A 27249-nucleotide genomic window follows, 5' to 3' on the forward strand; every position below is an offset into this window, starting at 1 on the left:
ATTGTAGCGGAGAAAAAATATACTTAAGCACAACCGCAGTAAAATATAGAACGCGCAGAGAAGAGTAGTCACAAAGACTTAACCTTCTGACTTACGAGGAGTCCCAGGGCCAGCCAGCCCCCAACCCAAAGGGGCAGTGCCTATAGCCCTCAACCAGTAGTTGTACTACTACTAATAACATGGTGCAACAGCTAGGTATGTTTGGCGCCTAATTCTTGTCAGTCAGTTAGTTTGTTCTTTGAAAGTGATAAGCTCAAGTAGTAAGATTAACTGAGCTATTGTTCGCAGTTTTACTTTGCTTACTGGGGAAACTTATTTACTATAGGGTATAAATATCCCATCTCCATGCCTTGTAGTATGTACATATGTACGATAAAGGTACGGAATCACGGTACGTTAGGTTTACCGTACTGTAGGCATGGAAAAATTATTGAGGGTACGGTACAAAATTATGGTACGGTATATTTCAGCCAGGTACGAAGTACGGAAAAACACTCCGTACTGTACCGTACTACCAGTCTTGTTCAGCATACAACAATAATAAGGACAAATTTGGTTCGTGCAGCAGCCAAATCAGGATTTGTCTAAAAAGGATATTGAAAATATCATCTTTAGAGACATCTAGAATTTATCAAATAAATCTTTATCAAAAATGTATTGTAGCAGAGAAAAAATATATATACGTACTTTAGCACAACCACAGTAAAATAGAACGCGCAGAGAAGAGGAGTTATAAAGACTTAACCTTCTGACTTACCACGGAGTCCCAAGGCCAGCCAGCCCCCAGCCCCGAGGGGGGCGGTGCCTCAAGCCCTCAACCTTTAGTACTACTACTAATAACATGGTGCAACAGCTAGGAATGTTTGGCGCCTAAGTTTGTGTATTTGTAAATCAGTTAGTTTGTTCTTTGGTAGTGACAAGCTCAAATAGTAAGATTAACTAAGCTATTGTTCGCAGTTTCACATTGTTCGCTTACTGGGAAACTGATTTACTTAAATAGCCTAGTAGGTATCCCATTTCCATACATGGTACCTAGTAGTACCTACCTATGCACAGTCGAAGTGATTCGGGTTTTAGCCTATAATTACTATACCCAAGTCCAAGAATAGCTAAGTTATCCATCGTAAACATGTTCTAGAACCGACGTTGTCCGCCTCTAGTTATTAGGTATTAGGTATGTTAACACTTTGATTTGTAGCTTTAACCTTCCTGTTTTGTAGTGGTCATCTCTTAGGTTCCAAAGGCCTAGTGTATAGGTAGAACGACGGGACAAGTTCCGCGGACGTAAACAAACTTACCAGGAATCCATAACCTACCTACCTAACCTCACTTAGGGAGATGTGCCCCCTCCCTAGGATCCCACCCCCCAAGTAACACTAAACATCGGAGACAATGGTCATAGGGTAAAAAACCGCATGGTACAGGGGTGGACCATGTACGATCAATGTGTACAACCCCAAGAAAAGTACATTATAACGCGTCCTGAAACCGGATTAGAGGTCTTTAGCTCCGTTTCTCACCAACAAGAAGTCGCGTCTGATGCCCATCTCCGATGTCAGGATGCGTTATAATGTACTTTTTTTGGGGTTGTACACATTGATCGTACATGGTCCACCCCTGTACCATGTGGTTTTTTACCCTAGCTTCCGTTACGTACCTGTTGCAACATTGCATCTCCCGATACTACCTTAGGTAGGCTAGCTGCCTATACCTATTTCCAGCCTCTACCTAGCCTATCAGTACCTACCTAGCCTACAGAGTAGTAGTAGGTACCTAGTAGCCTATACCTGTCAGATAGGGTAAAAAACCGCATGGTACAGGGGTGGACCATGAACGATCAATGTGTACAACCCCAAGAAAAGTACGTTATAGCCTAACGCATCCTGACACCGGAGTAGAGGTCTTAGGTCTGTTTCTCTTTCTCACCAACTAACAAGTCGCGTGTGGTGCCTGATGCCCATCTCCGATGTCAGGACGCGTTATAATGTACTTTTTGGGGGGTTGTACACATTGATCGTACATGGTCCACCCCTGTACCATGCGGTTTTTTACCCTAGCCTAAGTAGGTTAATGACAGTTGCTACAACAACAGAAACGTCAATAACACTACTACTATTTTGACTTGGTAGGTGTAGTATAGTACCTACTTATACTAGGTAGGCTATATACTAGGAGTATTTCATCAAAGCAATAGGCCTAGGTACTGGCTCGACGGGTACCTATTTTCTTAGAAATTGGTTTATTCTATACCTTAGGTAGGTAGTAGCTATTTTGGTTGCTAGCCTACCTATTGAGAGGTAGCATGGTGAAAGAAAAATCTGAGGTGTTTGGTCTCTCCTACTTAAGTAGTATGTAGTAAAGGATGGGGAACTCTCTCATTCTCCTTTTTTCCCTGATTTTGTAATGAAAACCAGGAGAGAGAAATCTCTCCTTTCAAAGCAAGTATTTTCTCCAAAGTTAGAAATTAAGGCCAAATTTAAAGCTTTAAACAGAGGGTAGTGAAAAGGGTGGCCAACGCAGTGCTAATTTCACCAAAACGCTTTCAAAATTTTTTCTTAGCTACGCTTTAATAACTTAGAAGATTGACGCCATCTCGATGTTTGCGGAGTCCGCTTGTGTCGAACAAAGTTCTCATTTCCATGGTGAAATAAATCTGCACATCACTTGTACCCATAGACAGCTGGGTGGTCACTTTCCTCACAATCAATCGGAAAACGGTCCGCCTGGCCACGACGTTTTTAAGGGGCAAACTACTGTTTTTGGTAGAAAAAGATGACGAAGCATGCACTAGATAATTTAGTTTAAATATATACAGTAAAACAAACATCAATATTTTTACATATTATTGATTAAGATTAATTTTGAAAAAATATTTAATTAGTTGAAAAAAATTAACTGTATTCTGACTCAAATATAAAGTAATGATTATTTTTCGGAATTTAGAACGTTCTTTTTTATTGTCCTTGTATTATGACGTCACGACATCTGACTTTGTCGTATGTATTGTAAATGAATTTGTTTATCACTCAACCTTTCTTGCCAGAACAGTTTTATCAGTTTATTCATGCAAGGATTGTCATCAGCTATTGTCTGTAATTATTATAAATCGTAATGTGCATATATAATCTTTATTATTTACCTTTTTGGATATTTAATGAAGATGTTTTTGACTGCCAGATTACCCCGCCGATAAGTGTGGGACGCCCGGATCGCGTTCGCTCCCCTGAGCCTCTGGTCTGTTTTCGCACCATAGCAAATTAATGGTGGAGGCCGTGTTGGCAAATGACCAGAAAGTTGTTAAAAGAGGATAGTTAGGCCATTGAGGAGCATATGTTTTTGATTGAGAAAAATACAAATTTATATCAATAGCTATCTTGTAAAAAACAATACTTGGTGAAAAAAAAAACTTGATTGACGAACTAAGACCTAATAGCATACCTACTAATGGGTTTCAGAGACAGTGCCAAGCACCGTTTTTTTTGGTTGGCAAATTATTTTCTGTAAACGAAAAATACGTCGTATCAGAACGAAGATTTTTTGCTATTACAACCCCAGTGCCTTAAATTCATTAGGGTGGTTCGTGAATCAACTGAATCGTAAAGTAATAACGACACTTTGTCCTCTAGTACCCAAGAGACAAAAAACCTCCATTATCCAGAAATGGATACGAAACACGCATAAAAAGCTCCACCTACCCTCTCCTCCCTCCACCTCCACTAGCCACCCTGTCCTTCCTTTCCTTTTCGTCTCTTCTCTTCTCTCTGTTTGCCAATTTGGTATGTGTTCATCCTCCAAACTGGGTATAAGGACTTAACACAAAAATGGGAAATGGAAATTGGTGAAAGTTAGCCTTAGTATTTGGAAAGTATATATACCGTAAATATTAAAGGCAATTTTCTCATTATAGCATTACTGACATGACAACTAGAATTCATGGAAACCAGTTTATGATAATGCATTGGCGTATGTGTGGTGAAGCTCCCATTATGTGGCAAACGATGATTTTTGCCCATTCCTTAGCGTGCAAACATTAAAGGTTACATTTCTTATTTCTGGGTGCATACAGTTTATTAAAAAAATCAAAATACTAATATAGACTCAAATCAATGAAAAGTGTTAGCAAAAAATATATATTATATAAATCACTAATCTTGTGTCTGCTCCGAGATGGTTTTTCGGCAGCCAGATGTACGACAAGGTTTAGAAACATTGGATTGTATTCTACTTAGAAATATCTTGTAATTTTTTCGGGGTAGTTTGGTTTGCCCCCAAAAAATGGGATAATAGACATGAATTAAATAAACATTTTGAAATGACAAAAAGTAAAGTTTTAAACTAAATAAATGAGTAAAGGTAAAGCAATTAAGGGAAATAAAGCTTTGCCGCATCTATAACCAGTGTCCATCGTCCCTGCTGCTTGTAACTGTGTTTCTGTGGAGTGAGCGCTTATGGAACCAGGAAATCCAGCAAACGTGGTTCAAGTGCAGTGGAGTGAATTAAGGACCAAAATGGGTGTTAAATTAATACAATCAAATAAGCCACTGTGGAGTTTCAGTTGTGATGGAAGTAAGGATAAAACCAGACACAGTTACAAGGTTTAAAATTGAACTTCAGTTCAAACCATGACCCCGGGAATAAACAAGTTTTCAATACTTTCACTAATATTGGGCAACAAAATGGTTGTTTTGTTATTGTGCTGATTACAAACGGCAATCTTGGAGTAAGATCAATGAACATTACATATATATGGCTAAAAACATTGTTCAAATGAATGCCTGGGAAGGCTGGTGAAAGATGGTGGGACAGTCGGTGATTTATACCGGCCAGCCACACGAATAGGCCCCCGCCATGAGGGTGATTTCAAAAAAACTGCCTTGAAAAACATTATTTTACGAAGAGCGTCACATGCTTATTTTAGTTCCCGTTATGGGGCTTTCGATGATATCACATTAGTTGTTTAGCGAAAGACTTCCAATCTTTTGAAGATGGTATGCTTAGAGTTGTAATTGTATTCTTGTTTCACCAATTAAATATCGAGTGAATAAGACCCAGCCAGTGTAATGATGGTGGATCGTCCGTGATTGTTTACCCTATTACCTGAGCAGGACTGGACACCTTAAGCCTGAGTATTGACAACTGTTTGTTAGGAGTACCAGCAAGCACTAAAAGAAAATAGCCAGGTACACTGTCATGTTCTGCCTTAGGGAAGTCATAAGTTGGCCATACAGTTACTAGGCGAGGAGTGGACTCAATATCCAAGTGAGGGCTTATGAAGTCAGGCATTGGTTTATCCATAGGATTCTGTAGAAACTTGTCAGTGTCACTAGTACTGAGTAATGTTCTTGGATGTAGGGTAAAATACTGAATGGCCAGCCTCTACTGTAGCGCGATCACCTTCCCAAAAAAGTACTTTAACACGTCCTGTAACCTAGGATAGATATTAGTCAAGAGCCAACGTCTATCAAAGCAACACCTTGAGACCTCTACTTTCCTCTCAAAGTAAGTTTTTTCTCCCAAGTCACAAATTAAGGCCATAATTTCTGATTTTCGGGAAGGTGGTCCCAAGAACCTGTGATGGATGTTCAACATACTATTCTTGGATAGGATAGCTTCTTACTTAAGGTTAATGGTAGTGAAAGGCCAGAATTTAGGTTGCCGTTCAAGCTGGCCTTCCTTTCTCAAATGGGATGCCTAACTTTTTTTCTTGAATTCAGATTACAAAGAAGCTTTAGCTACTCTGACACCGAAGTCTATCATCCTTGATTTCATATAGCCTATGGTTGTATAAACAGGAAGTAAGCTTTGTCCTTTTCTTACACATACATGAGTGCGAAGCTGACATTTGTAGGAATTAGATCAATGGAAGTCTTGAACTCAGGACACTACCTCCCACCTTACATTAAAGGTGAAGATTTACTTCACTTTGGAACAAACAGATAATTTTTAAGACTATTTCCACTTTTCTTGAATATACAAACCTGAAGGCTCCTATCACAATCTCACCTTGAACCCACCCTACTTTTGCCCCTGTTGCTAAAGAAAAAATTGCTGTTTACTGAAGGATTGTTGTGACCCCCACCCTCTCACTTGTCTGTTACTAGTTAACTTCTTTGGTACCAAGCTTCAACAGCCAGACTACCTACTATAAGTTGATGTAAAGAGTTAACAGATGACTTTTGTAAGTGACTCGTAAAATTGCAGCTTTTTATGTAAAAGGTATCAAGTAAATTCATATGCTTGTTGTGGCAGGATCACAAGCTTTATAAACAAGCGGGCAAATCCCCCCTTACATAAACTTAATCAATCCAGTTGCCAAACTCACCCTCAGTCACACTTTTCCCTTTATGCTACGGAATACATGCAAGACAATTGACCCATACCTACACACAAACGCACATACCCAACTGCAGATACTCAGGGCTATGCTGTGCTATCCGCTGGTCGAGGTTGCTGAGACACTAACAACAAGAACCACAACCCCATAACTCAACAACAACACGACAACCAAGGACCACAACCCAACAACACAACAATAAACAAGGGACACAACCACAACTAAAGATCACTGCACAAACAATCACTAACAACACACAAAAAATCATCACAACAAGCCAACACACACACCCACTAACAACAGCAAGCAATCATAACAGCTCACAACCACAACAACTCACATACAAGCACAACAAATCTAACAACACAGGCACAACAACTCTTAAGCAAACAATATCAAACTCATCAACAAAACAACAAACCAAAAACACAATTCAACTGACTTTCAATGCCTCCAACACTTCATAGACTGCTGCCAACACTACTGATCTTTACAGGCTCTGCCTAAAGACTGACCAAAGACAGACTGAAACACACAACTCTTAACAACTAACTCCAGCTGCACCAGCAGACAACCCAGAACTCACCAACAGCCAATTCAATCATTAACTATCCATACAGCAATTACAGACTCCCATTACCATCTCCCTCACTACTATCCTCTTAAATCCCACTCACTATCTCATGTACCCCTTCTAACTCCTGTCCTAATATCTCTCGTAACTCTGCCACCAAATCACTTACCTCATTTACACTCCTGCCAAACTCCCAAAGAGACTCACATGCTACAAGTATCATTCCTCCCCTCAAAGTCATCTGTACCACACGCCTTATCTTCTACTTTTACCCTAACACTAACCCCTCTATCATGCAGTTCACGTTTCTCCCTTTCATTCCCTTTCCTTATCTTCTTCCACTTTCTTCAATACTCAACCAACACTAACTGCCAATCTTCCAGACCCATTTGCTCACTGACACACGGTTCACATTTATTCGCTTTCAACCACTCACTCATCACATTCTCCCAAACATACTGTCGCATTACTAGAGGACCCACCCAACTGAATCCCCTTAACACCTAGTTTCCCAAATTCCCAGCCTGACTCATCCTCTTTCGCTTACACACACTCGCTACATGACTTTCCATTCCACATTCAACACATTTTGCACGCGGCTCCTTACACGTCCTAGCATAATGCCCGTTCTTCCTACAGTTGCCGCAAACTACTTTCATACGGGTACCCAGACATCCACTAGCTATGTGCCCTAACTGTCCATACCTGTAACACTTAATATCCCTATCTTACACTTGCTCACTAAATGCCCCGTTTGCCCACACCCAAAGCACGCTCCTAATGCTCACCAACATTCATTCTTCCTTGTCCTGGCTTACCACATCTGTAACACTGCTGTTCTCACTCACAACCCTACACTTCCGACACTCACACTCCTATCTCTTTTAGGGCTAACTACATCCACAGTACTTGCTCTAACGCTCCTATCAACCACTCGCTCTGCCATTCGCCTCAGCCCTTCTAAAACTGCCTCCCTATAGCTCTTAAACTCCGGTACAACCTCAGCTACTTCAGTCCTAACACTAACACTTCTACTCTTTCATGCACCTATCTAGCTCATAATCCTCTACTATTTCTAAAATGTTGTTCCATGTCAACCTAACATGCATCCATTGCTTTTTCTCCTTACATTTTAGATTTATAAACTCGTATACGCTCTCTGGTACGGTCGCCAACAACTTCCGCACTAACTCCTTACACTCATTTATCCCTTCGTCCCCAAACTTTTTTCTACCTAATGCTTCCAACCTGCTTAGCCTCACAATACTTCTCATATTCCTTAAAAAAGTCCCCTATGTCCCTACCTTATTCCTCGTACTGTGCACATCGGGGTACCTCTCTCATATACACAGCCTTTCGTACTTCCTGCTCACTCTCACTACTTCCATTCTGACCCTTCTTTCCCTCTTCCGAATACAGCAAATGCACTTCCATACTCTTGACTACGCTCTTCTTACCCATCTTTCTACCTACCTGTTTCCACTCACCGCTATCTAAATCACTCTCAGCCCTTTCCCTAGTGTATTCAGTCCTAGTCTCATCCTGTCCATCATCCTTACTAACCTTCTGTCCCTTAGTCGTCTTCTTTTCCTCAGCCCCCTTCTTATTCTCGTACTCAGGTTTATCCTTATCCTGTGTCTTCCCCTTCTTTCCCTTACATATCAAAACCAAATCACCTTCGTCACTCGTACTCTCATCCACTCGCTCTTCCACTTTCTTTACCACTCCTGGCCCATCACAAGACCCGGTAGGCCTACCTCCTACTGCTCCCTCTCCCATAAATCCCTTCATCATTTCCTGCATCATCTCTTGCACTGCATTCATCATTACCCCGAATTTTTCGTCCATATTCTCAACCATTCTCTCTTCCGCTCCTTTCACCTATTCTTTCATTTCCACTTTCACACTCCTTAGCATTCCTCTCATTTCCTCTAACTCACTCTTCAACTCCTCACACTACCCTCAACCTCTCATTCTCCACTTCCAACCTTTCCTTAGCTTCCCTCGCCAACCTCAGCTCCTCCTTCAGCCTTTCCATCTCCTTCAACCCTTCCATCCTCACTCTCTACCAATCACACAACTCACTACCCCAATCGTCCTGCAGCTGCCGCACCAACAGTCCCTGTTCGGGCGCCAAAAAATAATGTGACGGGATCACAAGCTTAAAAACAAGCGGGCAAATCCCCCCTACATAAACTTAATCAATCCAGCTGCCAAACTCACCCTCAGTCACACTTTCCTCTTTACACCACGGAATACATGCAGGAAAATTGACCCATACCTACACAGAACAAAAATACACAAACACGTACTCACCCAACTGCAGATACTCAGGGCTATGCTATGCTGTCCGCTGGTTGAGGTCGCTGAGACACTAACAACAACAAAGACAACAACCAAGGACCACAACCCAACAACACAACAAACAAGGAATACAACCACAACAAAAGACCACTGCACAAACAATCACTAACAACAGAAAAAAATCAACAACACAACAAGCCAACACACACCCACTAACAACACCCAAGAAATCACAACAGCTCACCAACCACAACCCTCAACAACTCACAGCCACAACAACTCTTAAGCAAACAATATCAAACTCAATAACTAAACAACAAACCAACAACACAACTTAACTGACTTTCAATGCCTCCAACACTTCATAGACTGCTGCCAACGCTACTGATCTTTACAGGCCCTTCCTAAAGACTGACTGAAACAGAACTCTTAACAACTAACTCAAGCAGACAACCCAGACTCACCAACAACCAATTCAATCATTAACTATCCATACAGCAATTACTCTCTCTCTCTCTCTCTCTCTCTCTCTCTCTCTCTCTCTCTCTCTCTCTCTCTCTCTCTCTCTCTCTCTGGCGTTGTCAAATGGAACTCCCTTAACCCCTCCCTCCATATTGTGAAAATTTTACAGTTGCTCTATTACTCCAGGATGGAAAGTTGTTTGATATTTAAGATTTGTTTTTTCTCTAAAGATTATTCGACATGGATTAAGGAGTCACAAACTTTTCAGGAAAACTTTCTTTTGGTGAATATTTTAGGTTTTAGTAAACCACTAACCTATTAAGGAATAGAGTACAGATTGAAATAATGTTTTTGCCATAGTTGAAAGAGAATTCACCCATATTTTTTGTTTCTTCAATCACCAAGTAGTGTATTGCAGTGTATTATATAAAACGGTATAAAAGACCAGTAGTTACCCAAAATTAACCAGGAATTTAGCTCTTATTACTTGACTAAAAGTTCAGTGAGCATAGAGTACTTTGTATGGAAGGTTTTTTTTTTTTTTTATGTTGGTTTTTTTTTTTTCCTGTGGACATCATGTATTGACAGCACTTTCTCTTTGCAGAGAAGAATGGACAGTGATGAGGAAGATATTTTCAGCTACACACCCCTGATTAAAACTAGGTTAGAGAGGAATATCATGTTGCCATGTTTTGAAATTCTGTAGTTTGTTAATGTATTTTTGCAGTGCATGACACTTAAGATCTTTTCTAGCATAGAAGCAGCACATGTTTTTTATGATATTCTTTGTTGGTAACTTGAAACCATGTAGAATCAAAATTGGTTCCATACTTTTGATGATATAGTCACTAACTACTTTTTGTTTGCCATTGCATATTGCTTTGTAAGCTTTAATATATCTACCATATCATATTTTAGGGAATTTGAGTCAGAAAAATTACACAAGGTTCAAAAAGAATTTTGATGCAGTGCATATTCCTATGATTATCTGCTGTAATACATTCAGGGTCTTGCAGATAGTGGAAATTTTTGGATACAGTAAAAACTGTTCAGTGGTGTAAAACAGAAATTTGTTCATACATGGAACAAACCTTCATTCTTAACAATAGGAGAATCTAATAGCGACAGCTGGACGCCATTTTAAAAAACAATCAGAGATTGTAAAGCAAAGAATTTGTGGCATCTGGCAACTTATGCACATACAAGGTGGAAGCTGGTCACAGACTGAGCTTGGAACTTGGTGACGTGTCAGTCTTTTTTTAACTGCCTTGGAGAGTTGACTTTTGCTTTACTCTCTTCACCCCAAGCCGGTTTTTTTTTACCGAAGTCTGTGGTTTGTTTTATCTCTATCCAGCCCAGAAGTCCCATGAGCATCAATGTTTTTAGACAGCCTTCCAGGATTCCCGTGTTTTTGTTTCTTTGGGACCAATGCAAATTGCAGTAGATGTGTTCACAGCTTTTCATCAGGTTCATCATCGGCTGTTTTAAGTGTAATGCTGGTCCGTCTCCCAAGGGTATATTGCCCCTTGAGGGAGAGAGAGGCCAGCTACATTTCATTTTTTAGTATTTTACACTTGTTATATTGAAGATATTTTGAAAACATTTGTATTATGACTTAGATTTTACTGCCTAAGTATCTCCTGAGAGCGAGAGGCTTTTCTCACAAAGTAGCGGGCCAGATGTCCAGGTTTTCAGGTCTTCATCAGCAGTTTACCAGGGCAAGTGGATCATCTACTGTGATTGGGGTCGTCGACAGGGTTTCTCTCCACTCGGAACTTCAGTTCGGCGGATAGCAGATTTTCTACTCTTTCTCAGAAACGAGAAAGGTATCTCCGTCTCGGCTGTCAGGGGTTACTGGGCTGCCTTGGGGTTGGTCCTGTGCCTGAGTGGACATCTCTTCATCCTGGTAAACCTCCATGTTCTGAAGTCTCAAACAGTCCTGTTCACCATGAGAACTTAAATCTCCGACATTGGATTACACTCTGGTCCTGAGTTATGATGCTAAACACCCTAGGGGTGGGGGTCAGTGGCCTTTGAATTTGTCTTGGAATTCGTAGCTAAGACTTAAAGTCCCTCAGTTCATGATGACAGATTGTCCTTGTTTTCACTTCCCTTCCTGAATGAGTTTGTGGACAGCATTACACAGGAGTTTTTTCTTTGTACTGTCAGAGCTCTGCACTACTATCCAAAAAGGACTCGTCATCTAAGACTTATGTGTTGTAGACTTTTTGTTAACACCGACCGTAGACTTTTTGTTAACACCGACCAGTCCAGAGGGATAGTGTTCAAGAACACCATTTAATTCTGGCTGCATGAAGTGATTAAACAGGCATACTCCTCACCTTACTGTTCTGTCACAGTCTGTGCAGGCTAGAGCACATGACATCAGAGGAATGAGTTCGTGGCATTTAAGTAGAACTTGTTTGTTCATATGATTTTGAATTCTGGTTCATGGCTTCAGCAGTCCACGTTCTCTTCCTTTTCCTTCAGGACATTGCCCACAGATCCTTGGACACGTTTTGTCTTGGGTCTAGTGGTAGCTGCCTAACAAGTGTGTAGCTCATCCGGTGCCCATGGCGGGACAGTTTGTATCTTACCTAAGATGACTTGTGTGGAAGAGAGAATGAGTGAGATGGCTGGTGTCTTTCTTACTGTTTTTTTCCATTCTTCTTCCTATGGGCAGGTTGAAGAACAGACACATCATACACTGGAACTGGTCTGATACAGGTGAGTGTGGAAGCCATACTGGTTGCGGTTATTTGGTTGTTCCTATACAATTGACAAATCTGCTTCTCAGTAGCACTTACTCCCCTCTTTGGCAAGGGAGGAGTGGTAGTAAACCCCTGTGGCCTACATGGTTTGTTGCTTGAACAGACTGAGTTCTCTTTACCTTCCGCAAATGCAACGATTCTGCATGTCTCATTGTGTTTAATCCCAGCAGACTGAGTTTTTAGAGACTCGCTTATCTATTCTCTCACAGGCTCAGACCCCTTCTTTAGAAATCGATCTTCTAGGAAGGGTGGTCAGGTGGGTGAAACCCCAGCCGATTCAGGGTACTTGTACCTCTCTCCAAGTATAAATCTATCCTATTGTTAAGACCGAAGGTTTTTTCTGTGAATGAACAAATGACAAATTTTTCATAGCTAACATCCTGAGGCTTTAACGTTAACTGCCCTCCTCTAGCCGCCCCTCTCATATCCTGGGTTGGAAGAAAGACTGACGCATCACGAGGTTCCAAGCCCAGTCGGTAACCAGCTTCCACCTTGTATTCACATTAGTTGCCAGATGCCACAGATTCCTTGTCCTACAATCTTTGTTTTTTAACCGATTTCCAGCTGGTGCTAGAAGATTATCATATTGTTAAGACCCTAGGTATAGTAGCTATGAATAATACAAATTTATTAAAAATTTGTCATTTCACACACTTACTTAGAACTTCTGCATTCTGTGGAATAGTTCTCTGTTTCCTCTGTTAGGACATTATACTGTGAAAGCTGAATGAATCACAGATAAGCCTTAATCCAAGCATACCCTTTTTAAGGGCTTGTAACTCTTGGCATTTATTCATAAAGTGAGAAAGATTCAATATAGAATTGGAAGTTGGAAATGGACAGTGACACAAAAAACAAAATAAATGCAATGAAAAATAAATTTTTTTCAGAGTTCCCAAGCAATCAGTGAAATGCCATCAATCATCTGTCAAAAGCCTCCACAAAGTAGTACTAGAGTCCAGACTTCAGCGAATACTTTCAAAGATTCTCCAGTCTGTTCCTCCTGTGTATCAGTCATGCTCCTTCTCCCTATCTTTGAACACCACCATCACTTCCTCCAGGAACTTCCTCTGGTAGTCATTTTGTTGCAACAACAACACCTTGCTGTATCAATTGCATGAGTGTAGTTGTATTATGAGGCACAAATATAACCCTACAATGACCTTTTTCACTGAACATCTGGGTTGTGATGGGATGTGCAGCATCTGGGTTGTAATGGGATGTGCAGGTGCATTCTGATGAACCACAGTAAACAAAATCACATTGTTTGATGTTATTGCTTAGAACTCATAACAGTTAATAAAGCTCCCAAAGCACGAGAGTACTCCTCTCTCTCTCTCTCTCTCTCTCTCTCTCTCTCTCTTCCTCAGTTCTCTCTCTTTCTTCTCTCTTCTCTCTCTCTCTCTCCTCTCTCTCGTCGCTCAAAACTTCAGGGGGGGTGGTATGTTATATGGCATGATGCATCTTTGATGTTGCTTTTAAACCATTAACAGTTCCGAAAGTTCCTAAGCTGAGGAGTCCACTTAGCCCTCCCCCAGCAAATGTTCTTACCATGCCCAACACACACACACACACACACACACACACACACACACACACACACACACACACACACACACAGAGTAATCTCTCTCTCTCTCTCTCTCTCTCTCTCTCTCTCTCTCTCAGTTTACAGTGTGACTTTTAACAGTGTTACTATCACGTGTTACTGCCCTCACAGCATTGCCTACTACCTATATGGAAGACTTTTTACACACATCTGTGAAACTGTGATTGCTTTCAGATAACATCCAGTTGCAGATAGTGCATAAGAGAACAATCATGGGACTTCTTTATTTTGATAATTTAGTAATTATCATGCTGTATGTTGTTGCTTATAACCAGATTTTAGTTATGCGATGACAGAAGTGTAACATAATGAGGCTATAGCATCAGTTTTCAAAATAGTTGTTTTTATCATTATAGTAATTTTTTAGAGGAACAGTCCATTATGATGTAGATTTAGTGGTCTTTTGGTCCTTTGTATTAGGTACCAGATACCATTTTTGGATTTTTATCTCACTTAAACTTGGACCAGTAAATTTTAGAATCATAGGAGTCTATATTGGATGGTTATTGCATTGTATAGCATAATACAACAGAAGTTGTAGCAAATGGTGGCTGAAGTTGGTTAGGTGGTTTGGTTTTCTGCAAAATTTCTTTTAAAATACATGTTAATACTGTAGGTCTAAAAATTGGCATAGTTCTTCTAAGCCTTATTGGTTTGATTGTTGGTTTGGAATATGGGTATTAACAGCTATTCAGTCTTGCTGAGATGACCAAGGTGTGCACACACACCATGAGCAGCCTGCAGAACTAGTATTTACAGCACCTTGTATGTTACTTGATACTTTCCTCTGTAATGTTGAATTTCCTGCCTTTGTAATGTCCATAGGCACCTGTTTTATTGTTATGATAACAGGCAATGGTATCAGTAATAAAATGAACATTTGGTTGATGATGGAAGTGAAAGAGTAAGAGAGTGCGTGTCAGATAGCAAGAATTGAAAGACTTTGCATACATTTTCTTCAAGTTGGGTCTATTAACAATGAATACTTATAGCTGCTGCTGCTCCAAGTCTGTAAGGAATCTTGTAACACTGACATAGTGATTATGGACCTTGTGAATTGAGGATATGATCATGTTAATTTACTCTAAACATAATAATAATTAGGGATGCACCGATACCAAATATTTGGCTGATACCGATACCTGTTACATCCATATTACTTTTATTTAAGAGAATGCATATTGTTACTAAAATCATTCTTGTGCTCTGGTTATCGTATATTAAAGGTTCAAAAGAAGGGTTATATAATGGGGTGATATAAACTGCATGTGTCTTAATTCCAAGCTGCAGCAGTAGCAGTACAGTAACTCAATGCACCATTCACTTATACCATACCTGTACTGCACATGTTAAAATAGTACTTAACTCCAACAGAATGATAATGACTCATTGCTGATAGAGATAGACACACCCATAGTTAATTAAAATTAGAATTACAATAATAAATTGTTAAATACATTGTACAATGTTAAGATGCCATCTGTTTTTAAAAGATAAACAATGAACCTATTTACAATGATATGCCTATATATAGTTTGTTTGGTGGGTTTTGTTAATATATAAACAGGCAGGCCCTGGTTTACAACGTTCCGAGGTTATGACATTTTTCAATTATATTTATCAAATTATTTCTAGGTTTACAACACACGTTCTAGGGTTATGACGCTTACGACGCCAACCCCATGGAAGAAATATGACTAGAAGGGCAAAATAATCAATGTTTGAAGGTTTTTTTTTATGAAAAACGATAAAGATGCAGTTTACATAGTTTTCATTACAACCAAAGCATTATTCATTACAACCAAAGCATTAAAAGTGAGGTTTTCTTTGGATTTTTGGTGATTTTCAATGATGTTCCAGTAAATGATGCGTCTCGAGAACGGAACCCCGGTTGTAAACTAGGGACTGCCTGTATATTTTAGGAAGCCTAGAAGGGTTAAATTTAAATTCCCATATAATGACGAAAGTATTGGCTGGTATCAGCTAGAAATTCACCGATACTGATACCATTAAAACTAGCCGATACCACCGATACCGATACTTGGGACAGCCCTAATAATAATTGTGATAATAATTGGAGAAAGGCTTAGTGGTTATTTCTTTATTTTCTATGACAGTATTTTTGGGTAACACCACATTATAGACAATGCAATTTAAATAATGCAAGAGATTTGTATCTATTGAAGAACTATTCACTATTTGTTTATTTTCAGTTTATCACAAGGAGCACTAAACAAATCTAAAAAAACAACTAGGTATACTGCATCCCAGCAAGCTGTTCCTAAGAATAAACTGAGTCGACCCAATAAAAAGGCTAGTCTAAGTTCTGTAAAATCCTCCAAAGTTACTCCTAGGAAGAAAAAGCTATCTTTGAAAGAGAAAATTGATCATGCAACCGAAGTATGTCCTATCTGCCAGTTACCATGGTTTTTGTTAGGACAGAATGGAAGACGTAATATCCATATAGAAAAGTGTGGAAAAGTGGATTTCTCAAAGATTCCTGGTAAGTACTGATCTTTTTCAGCTTAGAAATAGTACCTAGTCATTTTCTTGTTTTTTGAAACTATTTACTATTTCTTTTTTTAATCCCAATAAATTAAGTTCGTGTGATTTATATTTTGTAGAATACAGTAGTATACTGCTACATATAGTACATATAAGGTTTTTGTTAGCACAATGTTCAACCACTTTTTTTTTTTTGTACAAGTAACTTACCCAGCAGATATATACTTAGCTATAGACTCGGTCGTCCCGACAGAATTTCAAAACTCGCGGCACACGCGACAGGTAGGTCAGGTGATCCACCATTCCCGCCGCTGGGTGGCAGGGTCTAGAACTATTCCCGTTTTCTAAGCCATAATTTCTCTGTCGGTTGAACGGACAACACCTATTGTTCGTTCCTCCATCTTGGATTTCAACTCGTTTGCCGAGAATTTGGATTGGTTTTTTGGTGACGTATTCTGTTTTTTCTCTGGCTTGGCATACGCTTATTGTGGACTGTTTTCGACTTTGGTTTTTGACTACTCTTTCACGATGCTGACGCTAAGGCTTCACCTATGTTTAGAGTTTGCAGTAGGGGGGAGGTTGTAAGGTTAGGCTGCCAAATAAACGGCATTAGATCCTCATAGTATTTGCGCTAATGCAGGGAGAATGAATGTTCTTTTATTAACACCTGTGTTGAATGCGAGAACCTTACGGAGCTTGAATGGAAAGACTTATCATCATATGTTAGGAAGCTAGAGAGAGATAGAGTGAGAAAGGCTTCAGCTAGGTCATCTAGTAGATCTTGCTCTTTAGAACAAGAAGTTAACTCTCCTACTAACGATTTTCCCTTAGCCTCAGCTGCTTCTCCCTGTTCTGAATCCAAAGATTCTTCATCAGAGAGGGAAAATGTAAAAGCTTCAATTAAGAAACTTCAAGCTCAGCTACGAGCTCTAAAACCAACGGTAAGAGTGGTGATAGTGACTTGTGCAGTGTCCCCAGTGCAGTGGAGGGGGCGTCTGACCGGTTCCTCATTGCTCCTAGGCCTAGACCGCTTCCAAACTCCCAGGACCAGGGGAGGAGGAATGTCAAAAGCCGCAGGGAGGATGCAGAACATCCCCAACGGTCAGGCGTCCCTTCGGCAGATCCTGTTGTTAAGTCCCAGGCTGCCTCGGATTGCCGCAGAAAAGGCGTCCTAAGGGAGTGTTTTTCGGCCTCAGACTCTTCCTCTCCTAAACGAGGATGGAGTTCGGCCTCTCTTTCGCGCCCTTTGAAGAGAGCCTGGAAGGCGCCTAAAGGAGACGCGGCTGATTCCAGCCCAGAGCGTTTTCCCGAGGATTGGCCTTCGGGACCTAAGAAGACTAAACAAGAGGAGCCTTCTTCTTCAGGATCCTACGAAGAAGTTTTTTGTTAATCTGCAAGAGCAGTTAGCTTCTCTCGTAGGCTCTTTTGCTAAGGACTCTACAAGGAGGAAGGATGTTTCGCTCCCTGTTAAGAGTTCCGCTAAGCGCCCCTCTTCGTATAGGAGAGAACCCTCACGATCCTCCAGGGCGTTTATCGCCTTCGTCGAGAGACTCGTCTGATAGGAGTTGTTCTCCTGAGAGAAGAGTCCTTTCGCCCTATAGGCTGTCTTCCCCGAAGCGCCCTCTGAGACGCCGCGAATCGAGCAGAAGTCTCGATCGGTTTAGGTTTTAAGGAACCGGAAAAACCGATTTAAGTATCAGGATCCTTTGGGTCTGCAGGACCAGGAGCCAGACAGGCGCAAAGAGGCAGCAAGACGCAAGAAAGGGCGTCAAGAGCCTCTCAGAACACAGGATTCAGGACGTCAGGATTCTGCTAGAAGGCAGGAATCAGGACGCCATGAGCACAAGGGACGCCATGGAGTCAGGACGCCATGAGTCAGGGCGACCAGGAGTCAGGGCGCCAAGGAGTCAGGCGCCAGGAGTTCAGGGCGCCAGGAAGTTAGGCGCCAGGAGGACAGGACGCCAGGAGTACGTTAGGCGTCAAGTGTTAGGGCGCCAAAAGCCTGTTAAGCGTCAGGAATCAGGACGCGGGGATCTTTTCAAGCGCCCTGAATCAGGACGCCAGGAGCCTAGCAAGCGCCACAAACCTGGCGAACCTAGACAACAAGAGTCTAGAAGGCGCAAGAGTGTTTCCGACAGGCAGGAGCCTCACTCTTTGTATAGAAGTGCTAATGTTCAGCGCTCCCCTTCTCGGGAAAGGATTTTTCGTTCTCCCGGGAAGAGCCAGATCACTCCCAAACGGTCTCCTTCTGTGGATCAGTTGGACCAGGTATCGGAAGACGACGAGCCAGTAGATGTAGCAGTTTCTGACTACAAGAGACTTTCTCTTTGCTGCTAAAGGAGTTCGGAGACTCCCTTCATCCTGCGGATCTCCTTCACCAGGATCATTGATGTCTAGCACAAAAGCTCTCAAGTCGTCTTCCTTCGTGAAGATGCGCCCCGCCTCTTTGTATTGAAAAAGGCATTAAAGACTTTTTCAGAGTGGTTGACTTCCAGAAGGAAGCGGGCAAGACAGTTTTTTCCCTGCCCTCCTTCCAAGTTAACAGGCAAACCAGGAAGGTGGTACGAGACCAAAGAACCTATGGGGTTAGGCCTTCCTTCTTCCGCAGATGCGGATTTTGCTTCCTTAGTGGACTCTTCTAGAGGAAGTCTTTGTTTGCTGTCTGCTAAGGCAACTTGGGGCATGTGTGAGCTAGACCACCTTCTAAAGGGCCTCTTTAAAACCCTAGAAGTCTTCAATTTTATGGATTGGGCTTTGGGAGCTTTAGCGAAGAGAGCTCAGGACACTGACTTTGTTTCCATGGAGGAACTTTCGAGCGTCCTGGCTTGCCTGGACAGAGCGGTCATGGACGGTTCCGTTGAAGTTGCCTCTCTTTTTGGAACGGGAGTATTAAAGAAGAGATCGGTCTTTAGCTCTTTCTTAGCAAGAGCAGTATCACCTTTGCAAAGGACATCTCTTCTTTTTTTTTGCACCGTTATCCCCGCACCTATTTCCACAAGAGACTGTTAGAGAGGTTTCTAAATCCTCTTACGGAGAAGGCAACTCAGGATCTCCTCACGCACTCAGCCAAGAAGTTTAGGCCGGTAGTGCCTATAGAGAAAAAAGAGAGACCCTCTTTTGTACAGCCCTTTCGAGGTGCCTCCTCTTCCAGAGCCCCTCTTAGAGGTCTCAGACCAGATAGAAGGAGTAGACCATCTAGAAGGTCCTTCGGGAAGTCTAGATGAGCAGGAAGTCCTCCAGACGAAAGTAGGCGCCAGACTACTCCACTTTGCCAAAGTCTGGGCGCAGAAGGGAGCGGACTCTTGGTCCCTCTCTATCCTGAAAAAAGGATACTTGATCCCCTTCAGGGAAAATCCTCCCTTGACGACAAACTCCAAGGGAGTTGACTGCAAGATACTCGGATCGGTCCGAAAGCTTGCTATTTTGCAAGCAGTGGAAACAGATGATTGAAACCAACGGAAGCGGTAGAACTGGTTTCAAGATCTCAGTCTCCAGGATTCTACAATCGGCTATTCCTGGTACCGAAAGGCATCGGGGGGATGGAGACCGGTTCTAGACGTCAGTGCCCTGAATTTCTTTGTATTGAAGAAGAAATTTTCAATGGAGACGTCTTCCTCTGTTCTATCTGCTTCTCGTCCAGGGGACTGGATGGTGTCCCTGGACCTTCAGGATGCGTATTTCCATGTGCCAATTCATCCACCGGCAGCAAGGAAAGTATCTGAGGTTCATGTTCCAAGGGAAAGTGTTCCAGTTCCGAGCGATGTGCTCGGACTTTCGACTCGCCCTCAAGTCTTTACGGACATCATAAGAATGTAGCTTATTGGCTACATCTGGAAGGATCAGGATCTCGTTATATCTGGACGATTGGCTAATAAGAGCCCAATCGGAGAAAAAATGTCTGGAGGACCTATTAGTTACTCTAAAGTTGACAAAGTCCCCTAGGACTTTTAGTAAATCGCGAGAAATCCATGCTGACTCCCCAGCAGAGTATTGTCTATCTGGGGATTCAGATGGATTCTCGGGATTTTCTAAGCGTATCCTTCGCAGGAAAGGAGAGAACGCTGCTTAAAAAAGGTGGCAGTCTTCTTAAGGAAAGAACATTGTTCCGCGAGGGAATGGATGAGCTTACTGGGGACCCTCTCCTCGATGGAACAGTTCGTTTCCTTAGGAAGACTACACCTACGACCCCTTCAATTTTATCTGAAGGAGAAGTGGGATTGGAAGTCCAACAATCTAGGAGATACATTTCCAATCTCGAAAGGGATCAAGGAGAATATCCGTTGGTGGTTAGATCCACAGAAACTAAGCAAGGGAATCTCCCTTCGCTTACAGAACCTCGCCTAGCGTTGTTTGCAGACGCCTCAGATCAGGTGGGGAGCGACCCTAGGTTCGGAAGAAGTGTCAGGCACTTGGGAAGGAGAACAAGTGTCCTGGCACATAAACAAGAAAGAGCTAACAGCCATTTCATCTAGCTTTGGTTCATTTCGAGGAACAGGTCTCAGGTCTGGGGATTCAGATTCACTCGGACAACACAACAGCCCTCGCTTATATAAAGAAACAAGGGGGGGACGCATTCCTTTTCCCTGTACGAATCAGCAAAGGATCTGCTGATTTGGGCTCAGGAAAGGAAGATCTCTCTCCTCACAAGGTTTGTGTAGGGAGAGAAAAATGTTCCGGGCAGATCTGTTAAGCAGAAAAGAACAAGTCCTACCCACGGAATGGACTCTCAATCCTCAGATTTGCCAACAACTTTGGCATCTGTGGGGAAGGCCCAATATAGACCTGTTCGCGACCAACAAGAATCACAGATTAGAGACCTATTGCTCCCCGATCTCGGATCCTCAAGCAGTAGCAGTAGACAGCTTTCTGCTAGATTGGACGGGCTTGGACGCATACGCCTTCCCTCCTTTCAAGATAGTAGGGGAAGTATTGAGGAAGTTCGCTTGCTCGGAAGGAACAAGAATGACCCTCATCGCTCCCTTCTGGCCGGCTCTCGATTGGTTCACAGAGGTGCTGGAGTGGTTAGTGGATTTTCCAAGATCGCTTCCACTAAGGAACGATCTTCTCAAACAACCCCACTTCGACAGGTTTCACAAAAAACCTCCCCGCTCTAAGTCTGACCGCCTTCAGACTGTCGAAGGACTTGTCAGAGCAAGGGGCTTTTCACGAGAAGTGGCGAAGGCTATTGCAAGAGCCAGAAGAGTCTCCACTTCTAAAGTATATCAGTCGAAGTGGGAGTTGTTTAGAAGATGGTGTAAGGGAAAGAAAATATCCTCCTCCAGTACCTCTGTAACTGAAATCGCAGAGTTTCTCCTATATTTGAGAAAAGACTGTAACCTGGCAGTATCAACAGTGAAGGGTTACAGAAGTATGCTGCCTCAGTTTTTCGACATAGAGGAATAGATCTGACGAATAATAAAGATCTTCATGACCTTATAAGGTCTTTTGAGACCACGAAAGAACATGTAATCAAGAAGCCTAGCTGGAACTTGGATGTGGTCCTCAAGTTCCTAATGTCGGAAAAATTTGTACCGTCTCACGCAGCTTCGTTTAGAGACTTAACGAGAAAGTCATTATTCCTTTTTGCGTTAGCAACAGCCAAGAGAATTAGCGAGTTGCAAGCTTTGGAAGGTAAAGTGGGGTTTAAGAAGGATTCAGCGATTTGCTCCTTTAAACCATTTTTTCTAGCAAAAAATGAAAATCCCTCAAAGCCTTGGCCAAGAAGCTTTGAGATAAAAGGACTATCTTCATTAACAGGGAGAGAACTAGAAAGGACTTTGTGTCCAGTCAGGGCACTCAAGTTCTACCTGGAGAAGAAGAAGTTGCTGAAAGTACAGAAGAAAGTCTTTTGGTGCTCTGTAAGAGATCCGAAAAGATCGATTTCTAAGAACACCCTTACATACTTCATAAAAGATGTAATAAGGGAAGCTCACCTTAAGTGCGAAGAAGAGCATCTCAAGGTTCTCAGAGTGAGAGCTCATGAAGTGAGAGCCATAGCTACGTCTATGGCATTTCACAAAACATGGTCTCTTCAGGCTCTTATAGAGTCGACATTTTGGAGATGTAATTCGGTGTTCGCCTCGAATTACCTAAGAGACGTTAAAATTTTCGTACGAAAAGTGCTTTGCTCTGGGAGCGTATGTTTCGGCGAATTCAGTGCTGGGAGAAGGGGCTGAGGCTAATCCTTCCTATTTAGTTTAGTGCTTAAATTACTGTTTATTGGTGGTTGTTTTTATTGGTTAATTGTCAGAGGGAATAGGGAACCCTCTTACAATTCATAGATTATAACAATACTAACATGGTCAGGTGATCGGGATTGGCTTCAGTGCTCTTTGTGATTTTTTAATAACCTTAACTCTGTCATGTAAGAGGGCGAGTCTCCATTGATATGACAAAAGGTCAAGGCTCTACCATGTAAGTGGGTCAGCCCCCATTGGTACGATCCAGTATAGGCTCTGTCGCGTAAGCGGGCTAGCCCCCATTGACACGATCCAAAGAGTTATTCAACCATAGGTTCATTCCTCGTTGAAACTCTTGAGGCAAGCAGACTCATCGACAGTAGTCATGAAGTCTTCAGCCCAATCAGGTAGGAACTATGGATTATGTTATCCAAGAACATAGGTTGTTTTTTCCCTGTTTTTTTAATGTATTTAGTTTTAGTATTATTTTGTTTTTAGCTGTCTCTTGCCCGCCACCAAGGGTGCCAATCAGCTAAGTATATATCTGCTGGGTAAGTTACTTGTACAAAAATGATATTGTTAAGATACAATAAAGTTTTGTACATACTTACCTGGCAGATATATACGATTAATGGCCCACCCATCCTCCCCTCAGGAGACAGGTGGAAGAGAAATTATGGCTTAGAAAACGGGAATAGTTCCAGACCCCGCCACCCAGCGGCGGGAATGGTGGATCACCTGACCTACCTGTCGCGTGTGCCGCCGAGTTTTTGTTTTTGAAATTCTGTCGGGACGACCGAGTCTATAGCTAAGTATATATCTGCCAGGTAAGTATGTACAAAACTTTATTGTATCTTAACAATATCATTTTTTAAGGTAAAGGTTTTGAAAACTATTTCACATTGGTAATGTATGTATGTTTTGAAGTATCAACCTGGCCTTGGCATGAACATGGCACTAAATACAATACCACGTGTAGAAGAAAAAGGACCCTTTTAAGACTGGCTAGACATTAACCCTCTCTTGATCTGATGACGTGTAGCACATCAATAAATTTTTTTGCATAAGTGCACAGATGACGCACCCGGCACGTCATATGTAAGTTATGTTTGGGAAATATTAAAAAAAAAAAATGTATCATAGAAAACATAGTTGACGATATTGGGTCGACAGATGTTGAACATCAAAGAAAACGCAAACCCAACGCCGTTAGCTTACTTAGCTACAATACAAAACGTCAACATAAGTAGGTTGGAAAATCTGAAAATTGCACTCTGTAAAAAATTAGCATTTTTAATCAATTACAGCTCATCAGCAAACACATTTATTGCAAAATTATTGCTTCCAAATGAAAGATCAAACATTTCTACATAATTTAGGTTTAAAACAAACTCTCCAAACCTAATTATTATATTTTTCATGATTATTTCAAAAAAGAAAAATCTATGATTTTTCTTAAATCTTTCACTTTCTTCACATCATTTTTATTATTTGTAAGCCTCGTAAAGAATTCTGATTGCTTTAGGAAATAATTCTATCATCTGGCGACATAATAACACTAACCAGAAGCGTATATCAGTTATAGTTCAGACGTACCGAATTTTACCAAAAAACTTTTAATGCGTGCGTGTTCTTTTCGCCCCAGGGGTAAAAGTCTTGTACCTTACAACCTTACATTCGGCCTGTGCGCAAGAGGGTTAATGTAAGATACCTCTATCCACACGCACTTTCTCTTTCTCTACTCATGAGACAACACTGATTGTACTGCACTTTTCTCAGTGTTTTCCCATCCTCGTAATTCCCAGCCTGTTGGTTTGACTGTGCTAACGTCAAGAATAGGCATCAAGTTTACTATGTAACTTATGCAACATCAAGTTACGGTGGCATGAGCACCGTTAAAGCGCATTTCCTGGCAAAAAAAATGGATCCCCCGCTATAAGTCGAGGACGCACAGTGTGTCGTAGTGATAACTCTCTCCCTCTCTCTCACTCACTGTTTTGGCTGGAAGGGTTAGAAGTTTGTATGTGTATATTTTTAAAAGTACATATGTTTAAGATGACTCTGAAATTATATTATACAGTGCTCCCCCACTTTTACATGGGAATAGGTTCCAGAACCTGCCTCGGAAAAGGAAAAATCCCCTCTAAAAATGCTTATATCTACCAAATACCCAGTACCCTTTAAACTACAATGCTTATAACTGTCTGTTTTAACATTTTATTTCTTAATTTGGTAGTTAAAACAAAAATATCATACTAAAACAATTTAATATCATTTAAAATAAAAAACACCCTAAACCATCATCCCAAAACACCCTAAGTAATCGTACATTTTAGTACTCTCCTCCTACTGTTGTTAGGTAGGCTATATACACCCCTAAAATGCCTTTAATTGTCTATTTTAACAGTTAATTGCCAATCTTGATGGTTCAAACAAAAATATACCTCAAAATATCATCCCAGAACACCCTTATATCATTTCAAAGTCATGTGGCAAAATTATGTACCAGCCTACAACTGTTATTCTTAAGTATCCCCCTATCATTCAGTTGCATGTTTTCTTTGGCCTATGTAACTTTACGCAGCGTTCTGCACCTACATTTTATGTATTTTGTTATTTTCTGGTGTAGTAAGATGATTTTGAAATGATATTTACTGTACAGATACAGAATTTAGGATTGTACTATTGTATAGAGCATATCTAAAATACGTAGATAGTTTAGAACGACAGGACACGTACTTACCTACAAACAGAAAGCTAAGTTTGTTACATCATTTTTGTGATTATATACAAATTACATTTATGATAAAAAAAGGATTTTGACGTAGGAAAAATCTATTTCTGGGCGATTGGTTCGTGTTGCCCAGCGAAATCCCCCCTCTTCCCAACCCTTCACTCACGATTGATTGCTAACTTCAGGATGGCCACCAGAGGCGCGGCAGTCACCTAAGCGTGGGTTGTAGTAGTAGTAGTTGCTGCCCCATTCTGTGGGTCGGCTCTCTTCTTGAGGGATTTTGTTGTGGGAAATTTCTAATTGACAAGAAGTTCGTGGTAGTGGTCTCACTCGCCCTAGTGTTCATACCGACGCCCTTCTTTTATTTGGGTGAGCGAGTCAGTTATACTGACCTTTTCTTTATTTTGTTTATTCTCTGGTATTTGTTAGATCTTTTACATAAGAAATAATGAACTAAAGGATTATTTCGCTGGGCGACACGAACCAATCGCCCAGAAATAGATTTTTCCTACGTCAAAATCCTTTTTTTATCATAAATGTAATTTGTATATAATCACAAAAATGATGTAACAAACTTAGCTTTCTGTTTGTAGGTAAGTACGTGTCCTGTCGTTCTAAACTATCTACGTATTTTAGATATGCTCTATACAATAGTACAATCCTAAATTCTGTATCTGTACAGTAAATATCATTTCAAAATCATCTTACTACACCAGAAAATAACAAAATACATAAAATGTAGGTGCAGAACGCTGCGTAAAGTTACATAGGCCAAAGAAAACATGCAACTGAATGATAGGGGGATACTTAAGAATAACAGTTGTAGGCTGGTACATAATTTTGCCACATGACTTTGAAATGATATAAGGGTGTTCTGGGATGATATTTTGAGGTATATTTTTGTTTGAACCATCAAGATTGGCAATTAACTGTTAAAATAGACAATTAAAGGCATTTTAGGGGTGTATATAGCCTACCTAACAACAGTAGGAGGAGAGTACTAAAATGTACGATTACTTAGGGTGTTTTGGGATGATGGTTTGGGGTGTTTTTTATTTTAAATGATATTAAATTGTTTTAGTATGATATTTTTGTTTTAACTACCAAATTAAGAAATAAAATGTTAAAACAGACAGTTATAAGCATTGTAGTTTAAAGGGTACTGGGTATTTGGTAGATATAAGCATTTTTAGAGGGGATTTTTCCTTTTCCGAGGCAGGTTCTGGAACCTATTCCCATGTAAAAGTGGGGGAGCACTGTATAATATAATTTCAGAGTCATCTTAAACATATGTACTTTTAAAAATATACACATACAAACTTCTAACCCTTCCAGCCAAAACAGTGAGTGAGAGAGAGGGAGAGAGTTATCACTACGACACACTGTGCGTCCTCGACTTATAGCGGGGGATCCATTTTTTTTGCCAGGAAATGCGCTTTAACGGTGCTCATGCCACCGTAACTTGATGTTGCATAAGTTACATAGTAAACTTGATGCCTATTCTTGACGTTAGCACAGTCAAACCAACAGGCTGGGAATTACGAGGATGGGAAAACACTGAGAAAAGTGCAGTACAATCAGTGTTGTCTCATGAGTAGAGAAAGAGAAAGTGCGTGTGGATAGAGGTATCTTACATTAACCCTCTTGCGCACAGGCCGAATGTAAGGTTGTAAGGTACAAGACTTTTACCCCTGGGGCGAAAAGAACACGCACGCATTAAAAGTTTTTTGGTAAAATTCGGTACGTCTGAACTATAACTGATATACGCTTCTGGTTA

The 27249-nt window shown here is 41.1% G+C and overlaps 1 protein-coding gene across 8 annotated transcripts in view; it reads left to right on the plus strand.

Moving 5' to 3' along the window:
- Positions 1–791: 791 nt before the first annotated feature.
- The window catches only part of LOC135198046 (DNA cross-link repair 1A protein-like), a 113627-nt gene continuing 87169 nt past the window's right edge, over positions 792–27249 (plus strand). The window contains exons 1-3 of one of the 8 annotated variants that reach the window (XM_064225432.1): positions 792–874; positions 10279–10337; positions 16268–16557. In XM_064225432.1, coding sequence (XP_064081502.1) covers positions 10285–10337; positions 16268–16557 — 343 coding nt within the window. In that variant the 5' untranslated portion in view covers positions 792–874; positions 10279–10284. Of the gene's footprint in view, positions 1175–9846; positions 9958–10278; positions 10338–16267; positions 16558–27249 lie in introns of those variants that run through there. The other 7 variants (XM_064225427.1, XM_064225428.1, XM_064225429.1 and 4 more) reach the window with 7 other exon arrangements.

This window comes from Macrobrachium nipponense, chromosome 21 (assembly GCF_015104395.2).
Source record: "Macrobrachium nipponense isolate FS-2020 chromosome 21, ASM1510439v2, whole genome shotgun sequence".
Lineage (NCBI taxonomy): Eukaryota > Metazoa > Arthropoda > Malacostraca > Decapoda > Palaemonidae > Macrobrachium > Macrobrachium nipponense.